This window comes from Ursus arctos, unplaced genomic scaffold (genome assembly GCF_023065955.2).
Source record: "Ursus arctos isolate Adak ecotype North America unplaced genomic scaffold, UrsArc2.0 scaffold_11, whole genome shotgun sequence".
Lineage (NCBI taxonomy): Eukaryota > Metazoa > Chordata > Mammalia > Carnivora > Ursidae > Ursus > Ursus arctos.
Window position 1 is genome coordinate 45,763,402 of NW_026622775.1, and position 14,866 is coordinate 45,778,267.

General features: G+C 36.8%; 1 protein-coding gene across 3 annotated transcripts in view; it reads right to left on the reverse strand.

Annotated features, from left to right (window-relative positions):
• Positions 1 to 463: 463 nt before the first annotated feature.
• The window catches only part of GASK1B (golgi associated kinase 1B), a 48,541-nt gene continuing 34,138 nt past the window's right edge, over positions 464 to 14,866 (reverse strand). For all 3 annotated transcript variants that reach the window (XM_048212148.2, XM_026499549.4, XM_048212147.2), the window contains exons 4-5: positions 6,078 to 6,304; positions 464 to 3,202 (exon numbers count right to left, since the gene is read on the reverse strand). In XM_048212148.2, coding sequence (XP_048068105.1) covers positions 2,995 to 3,202; positions 6,078 to 6,304 — 435 coding nt within the window. In that variant the 3' untranslated portion in view covers positions 464 to 2,994. The remainder of the gene's footprint in view (positions 3,203 to 6,077; positions 6,305 to 14,866) is intronic.

The following is a 14,866-nucleotide window of genomic DNA, read 5'->3' on the forward strand; positions in this document are numbered from 1 at the left end:
TAATGTAATATATACTTAAAAGTACGATGGAATAAACAGGCTATTATACAAGTTCAGAGATTATAAATATTTTGAGCATACGTCTAAGATATTTTATATTTTGATAAATTCCCCAGAGTGCCTAATAAACTTAATAATTATGAATGCTATAAAGACAACCTTAACTATAATTCTAAGACTCATGCCAGCAAAGAAAAACAACAATTACTATCTTACAGTTTGTGATAACTGTTAACTAATTTGCATACCACCTAAGACAATGCTCTTTGTACACCAAGAGAAAGCATACGATCACTAGTAACAATATCAAATATAGGCATTAAACAAACACAATCCAATAAAACTCTTAATTGTTCAATTGTTTCTTTTATCATGGACAGTGGTAGCAGTCTTCTGTACTCAGCTTCTGAAAAGTAACCCATGTACAAAAGAAAACCCATCTACAAAATAAAAAGCAAGCATCTTTAATTTCTAATATTTTTATTACAGATTTTTAAGGTATGTATTTATTTTCATATTATCAGCTTAAAGAAAATAAGTCACACAAGAATAAGCTTTTGTACGTCTGCCAAGGTAAATTGTTCTATTTTAAATTTATCAAGTTATAAATAAACCACATAATATGCTTATGTGAACCAAACCACAGCATAATCTGAGTGCCTTTGAAAGGCACAGAGTACTCTCATTGTTTCAGTAAGAGAAAAGAAGAGCATTACTTGGAATTAAAAGCCTGGCCCTGTAGCTATCCATTATTCAACAATAATGCGGCATGAATTATTCACTGATTATAAAACAAAACACATTGTTAAAAAGCAAAGGTGACTAAAATAAACATGTGTTCCTGGACCTTTCATTTAATATTAAGCATGCCGGAATAACTGGAGGCAAATAAGCAAAATCAGACCCACATAAGGGAGAACCAAGCTGCCCAAAAGCTGTGTAGCTTGAGACACAACATTAAAGCTCATTTCTAGGAGACTGGATTCCCACCACTAATCTCACAAATTTGGATAAAGATGAGCTGTTCCATAGAAAGCATGTGAAAATGCAAATATGCCACCTTGATAAGACAACTTGACAAAGAGTTCTTTTAAGTCAGTGGCTCAAAACAGAACCTGGGTCTCCAACCTTTTGTTAGGCCAATTTTTTATTAAAACGCTGATTAATGAGAGAAAAGGGAATCTTAAAAAGCCCAAAGACAGCAGGTAAAAGTGGAGACTCAGGAGAGCCCAAGAGCTCATGGAATGTGTGGAACCAGAGAAAGGAACTCAGAGGGATAATGGAAGAGAAGAATGGTCTGAAGAATACTTCTCCAACAGTCAGCCCAGCAAATAAGGATGCTAAAAAGGAATACTCGAATGTGCACCTAGAAAAGTTATAATTAGATGATCAAATGATCCCTCTCTCCTTGGCCCGTCTTGTAGTTACCATGCGTTGTTTTGACATTTTGCCCCTATGCATTTGCATAAATTAGAATCCATAGGTGTGTATTTTTTTTAAAAAACCTAGTATTTATTGTAATATCTTTAATAGTTCTAATTTACAATGGTATTAAGTGACTCTTGATTAGAACACAGAAAATGTGGTGCCTTAGCAATAACATACAGAACTGAGAAAACAGAATAGAATTCATTACAACATTCTTAAATTGTATTTTTCAACTTTCAGGGAAAAAGAAGTCAGTATATCAGCTTTTAAATAAACAGTGGGTGAGGTGGGGGGGAACGAGGACTTGTTCGCGATTTGAAACCTCTGTACAAACATCTATCATCTGTGATGACATGAATATCATCCCATGACACAAAGACCCAACACGTGACTACTGTATGTCCCTGTGCCTAACCCTAATTAAAAAGTTGGTAGGGGGAGTTTGGGGAGAATTAATATTGCCCTAATTCACTGTTTTAGTTCTAGTTATGTGCTTTCATTGAGGAGAATTAAAAAGAGTCAGGTTTTAATGTATTTTGTTCATATTTCTCATATTAGAATAAGCCAAACAATAAACACACTCGCTATCTGGTTCTATTGTCAATATCTGAGCAATATCATTTAAATCAGTTTAAATTAGAACGAATCTGAAGAAAACCACTATTATTAAGAAAATATACAAAAACTATAGTCTATCCTTTGTAAAAACTGACAAAATTTGTTAAAAGAGCATCTATTTTAAAAAGGCACTCTGGAAGTATAGTTTCAAATAGGTAACTTATACCTTAAAATTATTTAATGCTTAAACTACTAGACAAAAATTAGGCCAAAATTGAGAAAACAAAACTACCTAATGTATAAATTGTCAGATTAGGTTGGTTTCAACACTAAAAACAAAATAAATTTCTAACCAAAAAAAAAAAAAAAGGAAACTGATTCTTGCTTCTCAGATTCACAGAGATGGCCAATCATTTATAGACACAATAGAATACGTACTGGCACTTTTGCAAATAACCCACCATTTCTGTGCAGAATGATTATATACCCTGGTGTTTTTGCAGATCGCATGCCTCAGTTTTCCAACGCAGAACTGCCTCCGGGTCATATTGGGAAGGCTCTGTTTTAACAATCGGCAACTGAAGAATGTTAAGAACCCTCCCTCCCCATCAGTACTTGGTCAGACCAGCCAATATGGCATAAAATATGCTTCGTTGAAGGAGTCAGCACCTCTGGTTTGCACTGTTCTGTTAAATGGCACAACAAATGTTTTAACAAAGCTAGCTGGAGTAATAATTACAACCATTCTGTAATCAGATGTTGAGACTCACATGACATGATGTTAGAGAAAAATATGAACAAATATTTTTTGAGCAGGATGTTCTTTAAACGGTTTTAAGTCTGCTTATCATGCTCAGACCTATCATATACACTTGGTTAAACTCATTTATTTTATATATTCATCTCCAGTGCCTCATTCCTAAAAAGAATTGAGGTTTGTGTACTTGATTTAAAAACAAAAACAAAAAAATGCGTAAATATATCTAGTGTTCTAGCCAGAAGATCCTTTTATTCATTCATAGGTAATACTTTGGCCCCATGTGCGTTGATGTAGGTAAGAAGGATTTTGGCTCTCTGCTCTATGACATCAATAAGCTTTTCAATTCCCTGTCTACCTCCTTGACTTTCCCAATAAACTTTATCAAGAAACAGAGACTGGAGGAGTTTCTGCCGTAAGTGCTGGCTCTTCAAAACAGAAACTGCAGATTCGGGAAACCTGAGAAGATAAAATGATATTTCATTCTTAGTAATTGCTTAGAAATATTATGCCTTACCCCACTGCTTTGCCCTTCATTAATCTGGCATAAATCACACTATCAAATAGTACCTGGAAAATGAAAACATTTTTGTCACTGGCAAGCTGGTGCTTCTCTTAATAATAGTATGCTAGAAGAATATGTTTCAAGGGAACTGAATTTTCTATGTTGAATTTTCCATTGAGAACTTGACATACTAACATCTTATTTAAAGTCATTATCTGTAGGCAAAGAGAGGCACAGAATTAAAGAGTTCTGTTATCCTGGCAAAAATACTTTCCTCGGTCTTAAGCTCCACCTCACCCATAGAAACCACTTCAACCTGTCAAGTAGAATAGTATCCTCATAAGTGCCAACGTGAGGTTTTTTGCAAGAAAATATGAGAAGCGAAATGCTGACAAATGCATGACTGAATTTAATGTGAAATAATCCAAAATGTAGGTAGTAAAAAGAGAAAGGAATCATTCCATAATGCCCAATTAAATGAAGAATTGCTTCTGAATCAGATTATACTTCAGGAATTCTGAGAATCTGGGAGCATTTTACTAAATTGGAACACTAAAGTGTTTTCAAATAAGTTTAACAAAACTCAAGTTTTCGAGCCAGGCATTCCACAGTGACCCATCTCTGGAAAACCTGAGGTCAGTTTGGAAGGGTCCTGTTGAACTACCTTAAGAGAGTGCTTTATGTTTCCTGCTCTTCATATAGAAAGTAAAAACAAGGGCCTAGCACATACATTATCTGAAGAACTTTGTCAAGTTTCAAGTTCAAACTCATAAGGAATGTTCTGCTGAATCTCCAATTGGCCCCATCCAGCTTTCATCGAAATACTGATAAAAGCACGGTAAAAATATTGGGGTTGCATAGTAAATTTCATGTAAGCGTAGTTGCTCCTTAACAACTAAAACAAGAACATATCCATGTTCAAGGAACACGGTTCGCCCGAAGTTCCAGGCCTCCTAAACGCCTTTTCCAAATTTCAATGGAGTGAGCTAAGGATGGCATTCAGGGGGCATGAATACAAGGGACCCCGTTGCTCCGATGCCGCAGAAAGACCAAAGGCCACAGAGCTGCATGTGCTTAATGAGTCTGAGTAAGTGTGGTATTAAATAATGCTGATAAGATGCTCTGAGCTCCCTGAAGACATGTACTATATAATTTAGTGGCCATAGTATTAATTAAGTAAGCATTTTTGCTCTATGAAATATTAATAGTCCATGATTTATAAATTCTATGACCCTTCAACAAATTTAGCTGTGGAAGAATGTATGAGATGAAACCGTGAAAACCAAGGATCTCTTTAGTGACTAATCCTTTTCATAAAAGAAAATCAAAAAATTACCTGTCTGTGCATTACCTTCATTAATAGGAATATTCTATGCATAAATCTGGGCTAGCAAAGTCTTCATTTTGGCATTTCAATGTGTGACTTACTTATTCAAAAAAATTTAACTCTACACTCATTACTCCTCATATTGCATTTAAACTTAACATCTTTGAAAGCATAAATAAAACAGTATTCATATTAATAAGAATGTATAGAATGGATGGACCATATTCTCAGGCACTCCTAATTCCAAGAGAAATTATAGAGATTTAAGAAGACCCCATAATATCAACTTATCAAAATTGCCTTTGGTCAATTTTTCTACACATAAAATTTCCTTAGTTTAGTCACTTTAAAGAAAGAATCTGTCATATATTCTACCTTCAATCCACAAAAAGATGTGAGAATGAGTATTAACAGAGCAAGACATGGCAAAAACTCATGAAACTGGGCTCATGAAACTCAAGGGAACAGTATCGTCTCTAGTCCTGAAGGTACATAAGGTTCACATTTCCTGATTTGAAGTGCTAGGAAGAACTAATGAAACATGCTTCAGACTGTTGTTCACAAGAGTAACAGTAACAGCATAAACAACACAAGTTACTGCAGTAAAATGATTGGATTCAGATTTGGATTTGGAAGACTGGGGTTCTACTCTCAGTTTCAGACTCCTCCGTGTGCTCTCCAGCAGCTTCACACAGCTGGTTAACTTTTTCACTAACGCACCCCTCTATTTTCAAGTCTCAAACATACCCCAGGGTCTTGGTCATTCTGATTTCTGACCAAGGTAGGAAGGCTATGAAGAGTGGCTATCGGCTGGGGCCTGAAATCCAGCCTCGATCCCTGTAGCTAAGGTTGAATGGCCCAGACCCTACAGTGGGTTCCTGCCACTATTAAATGTATTAGTTTCCTTTATTTCCAAATACATAAGCTCAAGATACTTTTCTCCCTAGTCTATGTCTACTGGAAAGATTTCCAAATGCTCAAAAACCCTCCTACCTGAATTCAAACAGCCACTGTCTTTTGATACTGTGTCCTTATCAGCAGATTAGCTCTAATTTCCCACCGCATTCAGAAAAGTCTCTTGAATTTATTATGCCTTTGGACATCCTGCCGTGTCAATATCTGTGTGTTTGTTAGCCCCCCTCCCCATGCCCTGATAATGGAACTTCTGCCACCTCCTCATCCCTGCTCTACCAGTTCCTATTCCAAAGGTGCCTGCATGCTTCCAACCTTACCCATGTGGATTTTCACAGTGAGGGCCAAGGAAATGTAGCGGGAGTTTTGTAGGTTGCATGGGTTGGTGATAGTGACATTATGGCTGCAATCTTGTTCTGTTCTGCTTAGGTCTGTTTCTCAATTCTGGGCCTCCATCCCCAGATTCCACATCCACAGTTCCTTTCAAGGGTTAGATCAGTCACACACAGCATTTGAGTTTTCTCAAAACCTTATTACTTATTTAGTAGAAATATGATGTCCCATAGATATTACTACATCATAAAACTTACTCTTTGATGCCTTCTAACAATTTGAAGTTTAAGTTCTCTTCACTTCTGTCAAAGAAACCCTTGTTGTCTATGAAAACCAAATGCCTTGGGTCGTGCTTTCGCTGGATAACATGTGCTAGAGCCACAGAATCTTGGTTGTCACATTTGGGCCTCAGTCCATTCTGTACACAGGCATCTTCCTTTCGAGGTCGGAATCCACAGCAATTTGTATCTAAGCGATTATAAATCTGAAAATGGAAAACGAAAACAAAATCCAAGATGCTGAGTAAAAACAAAACTTGGGAAAGTTAGACTTCTGAAGAATTAGTGCTTTCTAAATAGCTGACTTGCCAGAATCTAATAAGGCCAGGCTCATTTAATTAAAGGCAACTGTCAGAATAAGTCCAAGGTTCATATCCTTCTGACTCAGCCACGGTTAAAAGCATTTCCAGCTTCTAACAGCTCCAAAGTCAGATCATCCAAGTTAGACATCTCCACCCTTAATATTCAGAGTTCCCACTGACATCATATGTAGACATATGGCCAGAAGAATCTCTGACTCTATTCATGACAGAAGATAGAAACCACTGCACTTTTATATAACTAAAGGCTATAGCTTGTTTTCTTCCTCGAGTTGGGTTATAGAAAACCTGAGTTATCTCAGTGGCTCTAAAAGTTTACTGCATCCCCTAACCTCTCTGGACTTAGAATTACACTATCTAACCTGAAATAAATAACATAGAACAAATCTTTTGAAAAGATGTGACATCCAATAATGATAACAAAAAATACTACCCATATGGAGCCCACAGCTAGATTCTAAATAAGTGAGCAGGATGCAGTTATTGGGCCCAGTGGGGTTTATTTGGGGGCTAGGGTTTCTAACCTATACAAGAGGTAAACAGATTAATTAGAAAGGGAGAATTGTGTTATTTCCATGTCTTTGGGGCAGGAAAGAAATAATATTTATTTATCGGGGTAAATTAAAGGCTCGGATTAGGAATTAGATAAATTTCAAGTCAAATCTCTGTGACCTTGTGTAGATTCCTTTACATCACCGACTCTCGATTTAATTACCTATATAATGGGACTGATACTATGACACTGTACTTGTACAGTTACTGGGAAGATTAATGAAAATGTTTATACACCATCCAGCCCTGACTCAGGCATCTAGAAGATACTCAAAAAAAAAAAAAATGAAAACAGTTATTATTGTTGAGACCCACACATACACACTATATGAAATGTTTTACCTCAAAACAAGCTTCCAAGACAAAAGCCAATTTCTCCATATTAATGAAGAAAAATTGATCCTCAGAGAAGTTAAATAATCCACTCCAGGTAGAACATAAATAAGTAGCAAAGCTAAGATTTAGACACAGCTTTATTTGTCTCCAAAATTCCAAGATTTCCCCCCAATACATCATTTCAAATGGTTTAAGGCTAATCAAAGAACACACATATGCTCATGATTCAAAAGATGGCTGGACATAACACGGTCGCTTTTATTCCTTTGCACTAAATTCCCATCCTTTCTCTTCCTGTTTTTGCAGATCCTGTGGGGCTGACCACTCTAGGAGGCCAGCTGCTCAAAAAGGAACGCAAAAAGAGTAGTACCAAAATTTAGCCTACTTTGAAATGATCATTCATTCATTCATTCATTCATCCAACAAGTGTTTATTGAACATCTTCACCACCTATCAGTGGGCTAGGCACCAAGGAAAATGTTGCCCATGGTCGGTGCCTCCCCACGACCATTACTCCCCGAGGAAAATGAAGTGGTCGTTTAATTTTGCCTCACTACCATAGCAAACTTTAAGAACTGGACAAATGACCTTCCTCTCTGTTTTCTGCACATAAGTGAACTTTGCATCAAATAGCATATTCTGAGAAACAGGGATTATAAAAGAGGTCAGCCTAAGCCAATTTTCTGTGACATTTATGTAAACCAGGCACATGGGCCAGGGGTGGTCAGTGAGCCAAGAAACACTTGGATAACACAGAGGGTACACTGCTGATCTACAAGCAACCTACAGATAAAGGGAGGCCTCTGTCAGGATTGGTTCCAGGCAGCTGATCCAGGGGGCTATAAGTCTAAGCAATGATTTATCCAAAAGGTCGCATAGGCTGACTGCAGAGAACAGAAGTTCCCACTTCTGGTTAAAGTGTCTTTGCCTGACATGAGGACAGGGGTTGCCCAAAGGTGAGCAAGACAGCCCCAAGCAAATCACTATAGGTTAAATGAAAAAAAGCACAAATTAGAACTATTAGAAAAAATCACTGAGTCCTTTCTCTTCAAACAATTTGATTCATTTTGTATAGTACATTGACTGCCTTTGAGTATAATAGAAAGCAAGCGACATAAAGAGATTACATCTGATTGGCAATTATTTAAGTTAAGATCAGAGAGTCAAGGAGAACATGAAAAATAACCCTTCTAGAAGCTGCTTCTCATCCAATCTCCCCTCTTTTATATATATTAGCTAATAATTCTCAAAGATTCTCTATACCACACTCCAACATCATCATGTGTTTATAACCAGTTATAATGACATTATACAATAGAAAAAACGAAATCCTATTTATTTATTTATTTATTTATTTATTTATTTATTTTTTAAAGATTTTATTTATTTATTTGACAGAGAGAGAGACAGCCAGTGAGAGAGGGAACACAAGCAGGGGGAGTGGGAGAGGAAGAAGCAGGCTTCCAGCAGAGGAGCCTGATGTGGGGCTCGATCCCATAACGCCGGGATCACGCCCTGAGCCGAAGGCAGACGCTTAACCGCTGTGCCACCCAGGCGCCCCACGAAGTCCTATTTAATTTTGACCACAAAACATTCAAGGTCTGTTATGTTGGATAAATGGTCAGAACTTAAGTTTTAAGGACTAATCTATCGACCACTTCATAAATGGTACCCTGAACCCTGAGCTTTTTCTTCATTGTTGATTTCATACCAGTGAAGAAAGGACTAAGACATATAGCTACATTTCTGTTGTTTCTACAACAAAGCCATGAGTCAAATATATTGATGTTAAATAATAAGCACTTTAGAGTTTAGACCCCTACTTTCAGTACTTCTATAAATATTATACTTTTCTATTTTTAAACTTCAAGAAAACATTAAAAGTTAGAGGTGGAAAAGACCGATTTAGGTCATTTTGTTATTGCCTTCCCAGCATTAGATTGTTTCCTACAGTGTATTTTTAAAAGTGCTTTGTCTGATCTAATTTTGAATCACTCAACAGTCTGATGATTTCACCACTTCCCCGACAGACTGTTGTGCCATTCAAGTCTAACAGACCTTATTATTAAAAACGGGTGTGTGTGTTCAGCTCAACTCCTCTTCCAGAAAATGTTCACCCTTCCTTTTATTCGGACCTACACGTGAAGTTCATGGGTATGTTAACACATGTTGAGTAGGAGGGTGGGTGTGTGTACACCTACAAATATAGAATCAGATTGTAAGGACTCAATCTGGGTTTCACTTCGGTTTTCTTATCCTCTAAGTATAGTAAATTATGTCTTTGTGTTATTGCCCTTGTCTAGCAAGGGCTTAAGTAGCTCTTAAATCTTGTTCCCTAGCTCTTCTCAGAATTTTGTTTATAGTCTTCCTTTTGAATTCACATTCACTATACCAAAAATAATTTGACCACAAAACCATAATCCACTCCCTTAAATTCAGTGCCATGTTGCTGGGCATTTAATTTAGTTAGATATTGAATATATTTCTGCTTATTTCCAAGAGAGTTTACCTTTTTTTTAAAGCCTAATAAAGCATATCCTAGATAGTTATGAATTCGTAATATGGTTTTAATATATTTTTTGGCACACACATTAGAACAATCATTTAGCTACCACATAATTAAGCACTGTAGTTTACATCCATGTGTCTACGTCCTTACATAATTATCCTACAAAGAAGACTCTTTGGGGGTAAATTTTATCAGTTAAGTGATTGTGAATATTGATCATCATTAATGAAACCTGTTCAAATTCACAACCTCTCAGTCCTTAAAACCAGGAAAATCTTTCTGAATCTGAAGATTACTACAAACCATCATTTTCCATAAAATTACTCTTTCCTCTTTTAGAAGAATATATCTTTTCAATGTTTGCCTAACTAAAATTATACTCAGAAAAATCCAGGTGTTCCAGCCAAATTTTGTGTGTGTGTGTTGGTGGGAATATTTTTAGATATACTGCCTTCTTCTAAACTTTCTTTTTTTAATTCCGTCTTCCTTTTGGGGGTGTTACTTTTGCCTGCATGGAAAAAAGTATCTTATGAGTGACTCCGCTGTGTTTGCAGAGCCTAAACAAGGATGCCTCTGCTGCAGTGACCAGCTCTCCAAAGCCCCATCGGGATCTATACAAATCCAATGACTTTCCACCCTTTTGCACACCCCACCCATTCTAGCTGTGTCTTCAAAAAGTGGGTCTATCAAATCAATGGCTTCATAGCTTCTTTTTCCTCAAAGCAATGGGATTAAATGACTAATTTCAAGCAATGTCTGAACAAAAGCAAGAAAAAAATATTCTAGAAGTGCTGCTAATTTTAATGAAAAGCATAAGAGCAATCATTTACCAAGTGTTTGGTATGTGCCAGGAACTGTACACTTAATGCTTTACGCGTATCGTTGCCTTTAATGCTCACAGCAACCCAAAGAGATAAGTGATACCAATAGTCCCGTTTGATAAGTGAAGCAAGCGATGAGGCCCAAGGAGGCTAGTTGACTGACCCAAGGTCCCTCACTTCATAAATGACAGAACCCAGGATTCTAACCCAGATATTCATGCCCTTCTCCATCTTGATTGTATCTCTTGCATGTAGCCAAGATGGTAGTGCAAAAATAAGCAAGTGCATTGGTATAGAATACTAAATGTCACTACATTCAATAAATGCTGGTATAAGGTTTCTGCAGAAATATAAAAAACTGCAGTGTAGGAGTTCAGGTAAAAACACATGGAGGAGAGGATATTATGGTTGTGTTTTGAGAGACAGGGAGTATTAGCTAAAAAATAGGCAAAGGCAGAAGGTAGGAAATCCAAAGATATTTTTAGAAGAACTGAGAGTACATTAGACCAGCGCTTCTCAGACTGTCTATAGTGAAAGATCAGGTGGCTTTGTTTTTTTTCCCCTCAGTCCCACAATCCATATAGAGTGTGTTTGTTAAATGAGGATGATGAGGATGATGATAATTTATTACTAGAGAAATGAAATTTTAAAAAATATAAAATACCAGCCAAATATTTGTTAGAAGCAACAGATGAAATTCCTCTATCAAATTGCTATCAAAGGTTCTAAGTGCTTGTTTGCAATTTTTGTACTTGTTATGGACTAGTAAATTGGCAGGATCCTTGAGTCACACTGTGAGTAGGACAATGCGAGACAGCGCTGTTTGAGGGTTAGGGGAATGTGAAGGCAGGTAACAGAGCAAAAGGTGAATAAGAGTATTGGACCTATAAGGGAAAGCCAAATTTCTGATGTGCCTTCAAGTTTCACTGTCATTTTCTTACATAGAGCTGGAAGGAAGGTACAAGGCAAGGAAGCAGGGCATCGGGGGAAATGTAAAGAACGAAAGCTGAAAGGAATCAAGACAGAGCATACCTGGAAGCTGAAGAGAGAATAAAATAAAGATGTTCTTCCTCACATAGATTAGAAATTCCCTCGATCCAAATATTTTTCTCATTCAACTCTTTTAGTTAAATTACATAACCCTGTAGATGTTCCTACCAAAGTTTTTATATACCTCTTTAAGGGTCTCAGTGAGTGTGTGTGTATGTATGTGTGCGTTTCTGGTTGGTGAGTCAATATCTTAAGATCTCACCATTTCTATTTGTTTTTAACCACTTAAAAATTGCACCTTTACAAAGAAGACCACATTTTTAGAGAGAAAGTTTAAATAATGCAATAAAACACATAGTAAGTGGAATTTAACAACTTACCACAGTAACTCAGCCAATACCTGGCACATAGTAGGCACTTTGTAAGTGTATATTATAAAAAGAACCACTGGGAGGTGGTATTCACTGTGCATTTTGGCAATTTACAAAACTTCAAAACCCTGTTTTCTACTGGAAAGAATCAAATACAAAATAATGGTGTCATAGGAAGACATGGGTCTTTTTAAAGTAGCACCCAATGAATGGAGTGGAAAAAAAAATGGGAAGGGAGCAAAAAATGGAACTGCCTGTGCTTGTGATTTTCTCTTGTTTGGCTCCTTTATGTGGGTTTAATTTCACTAACCATGGACCATGAACTGTTATATCCCACAGAGTCTGCCATAACACCTTGCAGGTAATAGGCATGTGATAAATACATAACAAGCAGATGTGACAGAAATGGCAATAAGGCATCCTTTTCTATAATTAGCAGTTTTCTGGAAGATTCCTTAGACTCCCAGTTATCTCACTGGACATCTCATTCATTTTTAGAAAATGCATGGAGAAAAAAAAAAGTCTCATTATCAACAATTATTTTATTTCAAAAAGGCAAAAAGACAGCGAGGATGCTGCCATTATCAGCCCCACCCTAGGTACAGAGAAGCACAAACACATACAGACTTACTTATTTATCAGCTGATAGCTCACATTGGAAAATCCTTCTATGTGAATGCGTCTTGATGTGAACTAGTGTATGGTTACCATGTTACCAGTGAAACTAGATGGATCCCTGTAGTCTAATGAATGTGTGAAGGTAGACAAGATCACAGAGAAGAGCAACCTCAAACAAATCCTCCAGTCCCCATGATACTTGCTAATACAGACTCAGTGTCTTACCTTGGGAGCCATACACAAGCAAAAGCAAAAGTGTTCTCCCCAGCCTGCACCTGTATCACTTGGGAACTCTCACCTCATAAAATAATAGATTTCATTTTTGTTCGGTGCTGCCATGGCAACAGGTGCTTGTTAAATCACTACGCATGTAAATGTGACTAGCAGAATATCTGATGAACGATGAGAAAAAGTAAAAATATTTCGCAATATATACACCGAACAATAGCCATAGGCTCGCTTTTGCTTCTACCTCTGGAAACAGCAGTCATTGCTCTACATGACCTAATCTCTAGAATTCCACATTTAAAAGTATCTATCAATATGAACCAATTCAACGCAGAATCTCTAGTTTCTTCCATGCTGTTGAATCATAAGTTAAGATAGAACAGTATTTCTTTTTGCAGAAGTAAAAACATTTTTAATGCTGCAATATATTTGGATTTATTTCTATAGATATAATGTTTAGAATCCATATACTGTACCTCTGAATGAGTGAAATCAAACATCATTCTGCCCTAGAAAGACTCTAAAGAGAGTCACCAGGCAAGTGATAATTTATTTTTAGAGAAAGAAAATCCATGTTCTGTAATTTGCACAAGCAGAGCTGCATGGAAACAGCCTCTGCCAAAGGCACACCCACTTTCCTGTAAAGATTTATAAAGAACACTCAGACTAAGAAAAACAGTAATTTCTACACTTTATAAAGTTCTGATTTATGGAATGGGTCTATATTAAACAAAGAAAATTAGAACAAGAATCATATAAGTAAAATGTTTAAAAAGTGCCTTCTTTTGAGGAAATGAAACACCATTTTTAGCAATTTAACATTAGAGTTGTAGACAAACTTAAGATTACAGACGCTTATGTCTGAGTGAATACTGTCACTGAAAACTTTCTTTGCTTGACTTGACTGTATTAATTTTTAATATTCTCATGAAATTTCTATCAACTTTATTTTTCCCTATAGTGTAGTATTTTATTATAAGGAAACTGGCAAAAATAAGATAATCTAAATGCCTATGCGAAAACACCGTTCTGATTACAATGACAAAAATTCTTTGCCTACATCACTTTCGTCAGGCTCCTGGCCCTTTCTCCTAGGGCCATCTGTGCACTTCCATATCTAAACCAGTTCTAGCAAGAGCCCTGTAAGTCAGTTTAACCAGAACCCCCACCATTGATATCTGATCACTCTCATACCGAATCGGGTTCCTCATCTTCCACCAGCCCCCAGGGCTATGTCTGATCACCCAGGTCTGTCTTCAGCAAGAATCTGGTTAGGCCAGTTAAACCAGAACTCCTCCTACCCCTGGCGCTTCCTCTTCATAATTTGCCATCCACTGACCCCATGCTGTATTCAGGGTGGAGCTCAATCTCTCTCCACCACTGGAAAATCCCATTATAGTGGTCCCTATACCTGTAACCATCATCATGAATAAAGTCTTCTTGACCGTCTTTAACAAGTGTTGCTTAATATTTCTTTCTTCAACAAGGATTGACACAATCTAATATAACATATCCAAAAGCTATTTAAACTCATATCTTTCAATGGAAATTGGTTCTCTTTATAAAAAGCTAATTAATTCTGACAGATTGATTGTTCTCTGGTTATTGAAAAATAAGTACTGCTTGAGAGTAGAATGGTGGTTGCCAGGGGCTGTAAAGTGGGGAAACGAAGAGATGTCGGTCAAAGGGTACAAACTTAGTTACAAGATGGGTAAATTCTGAAGACCAGACTATAGTTAGTAATATTGTACTGTATACTTGAAATTTGCAGAGGTAATCTTAAGCATTGTCTCTCACACACATACAAAAGGTAACTATGGGAGGTGATAAACGTGTTAATTACCTTGATTATGGTAAATATTTCACATGTATACAAACATCAGATCATCATACTGTACACTTTAAGTATTCACAGCTGTGTTTCTCAAGTATACTTCAATAGAACTGGAAATAAACTAACAAAGTTGAACTTTCAACCTTTTGCAAAGAGTACTACTGCATGTCCTTATGTACTTATAGAAGT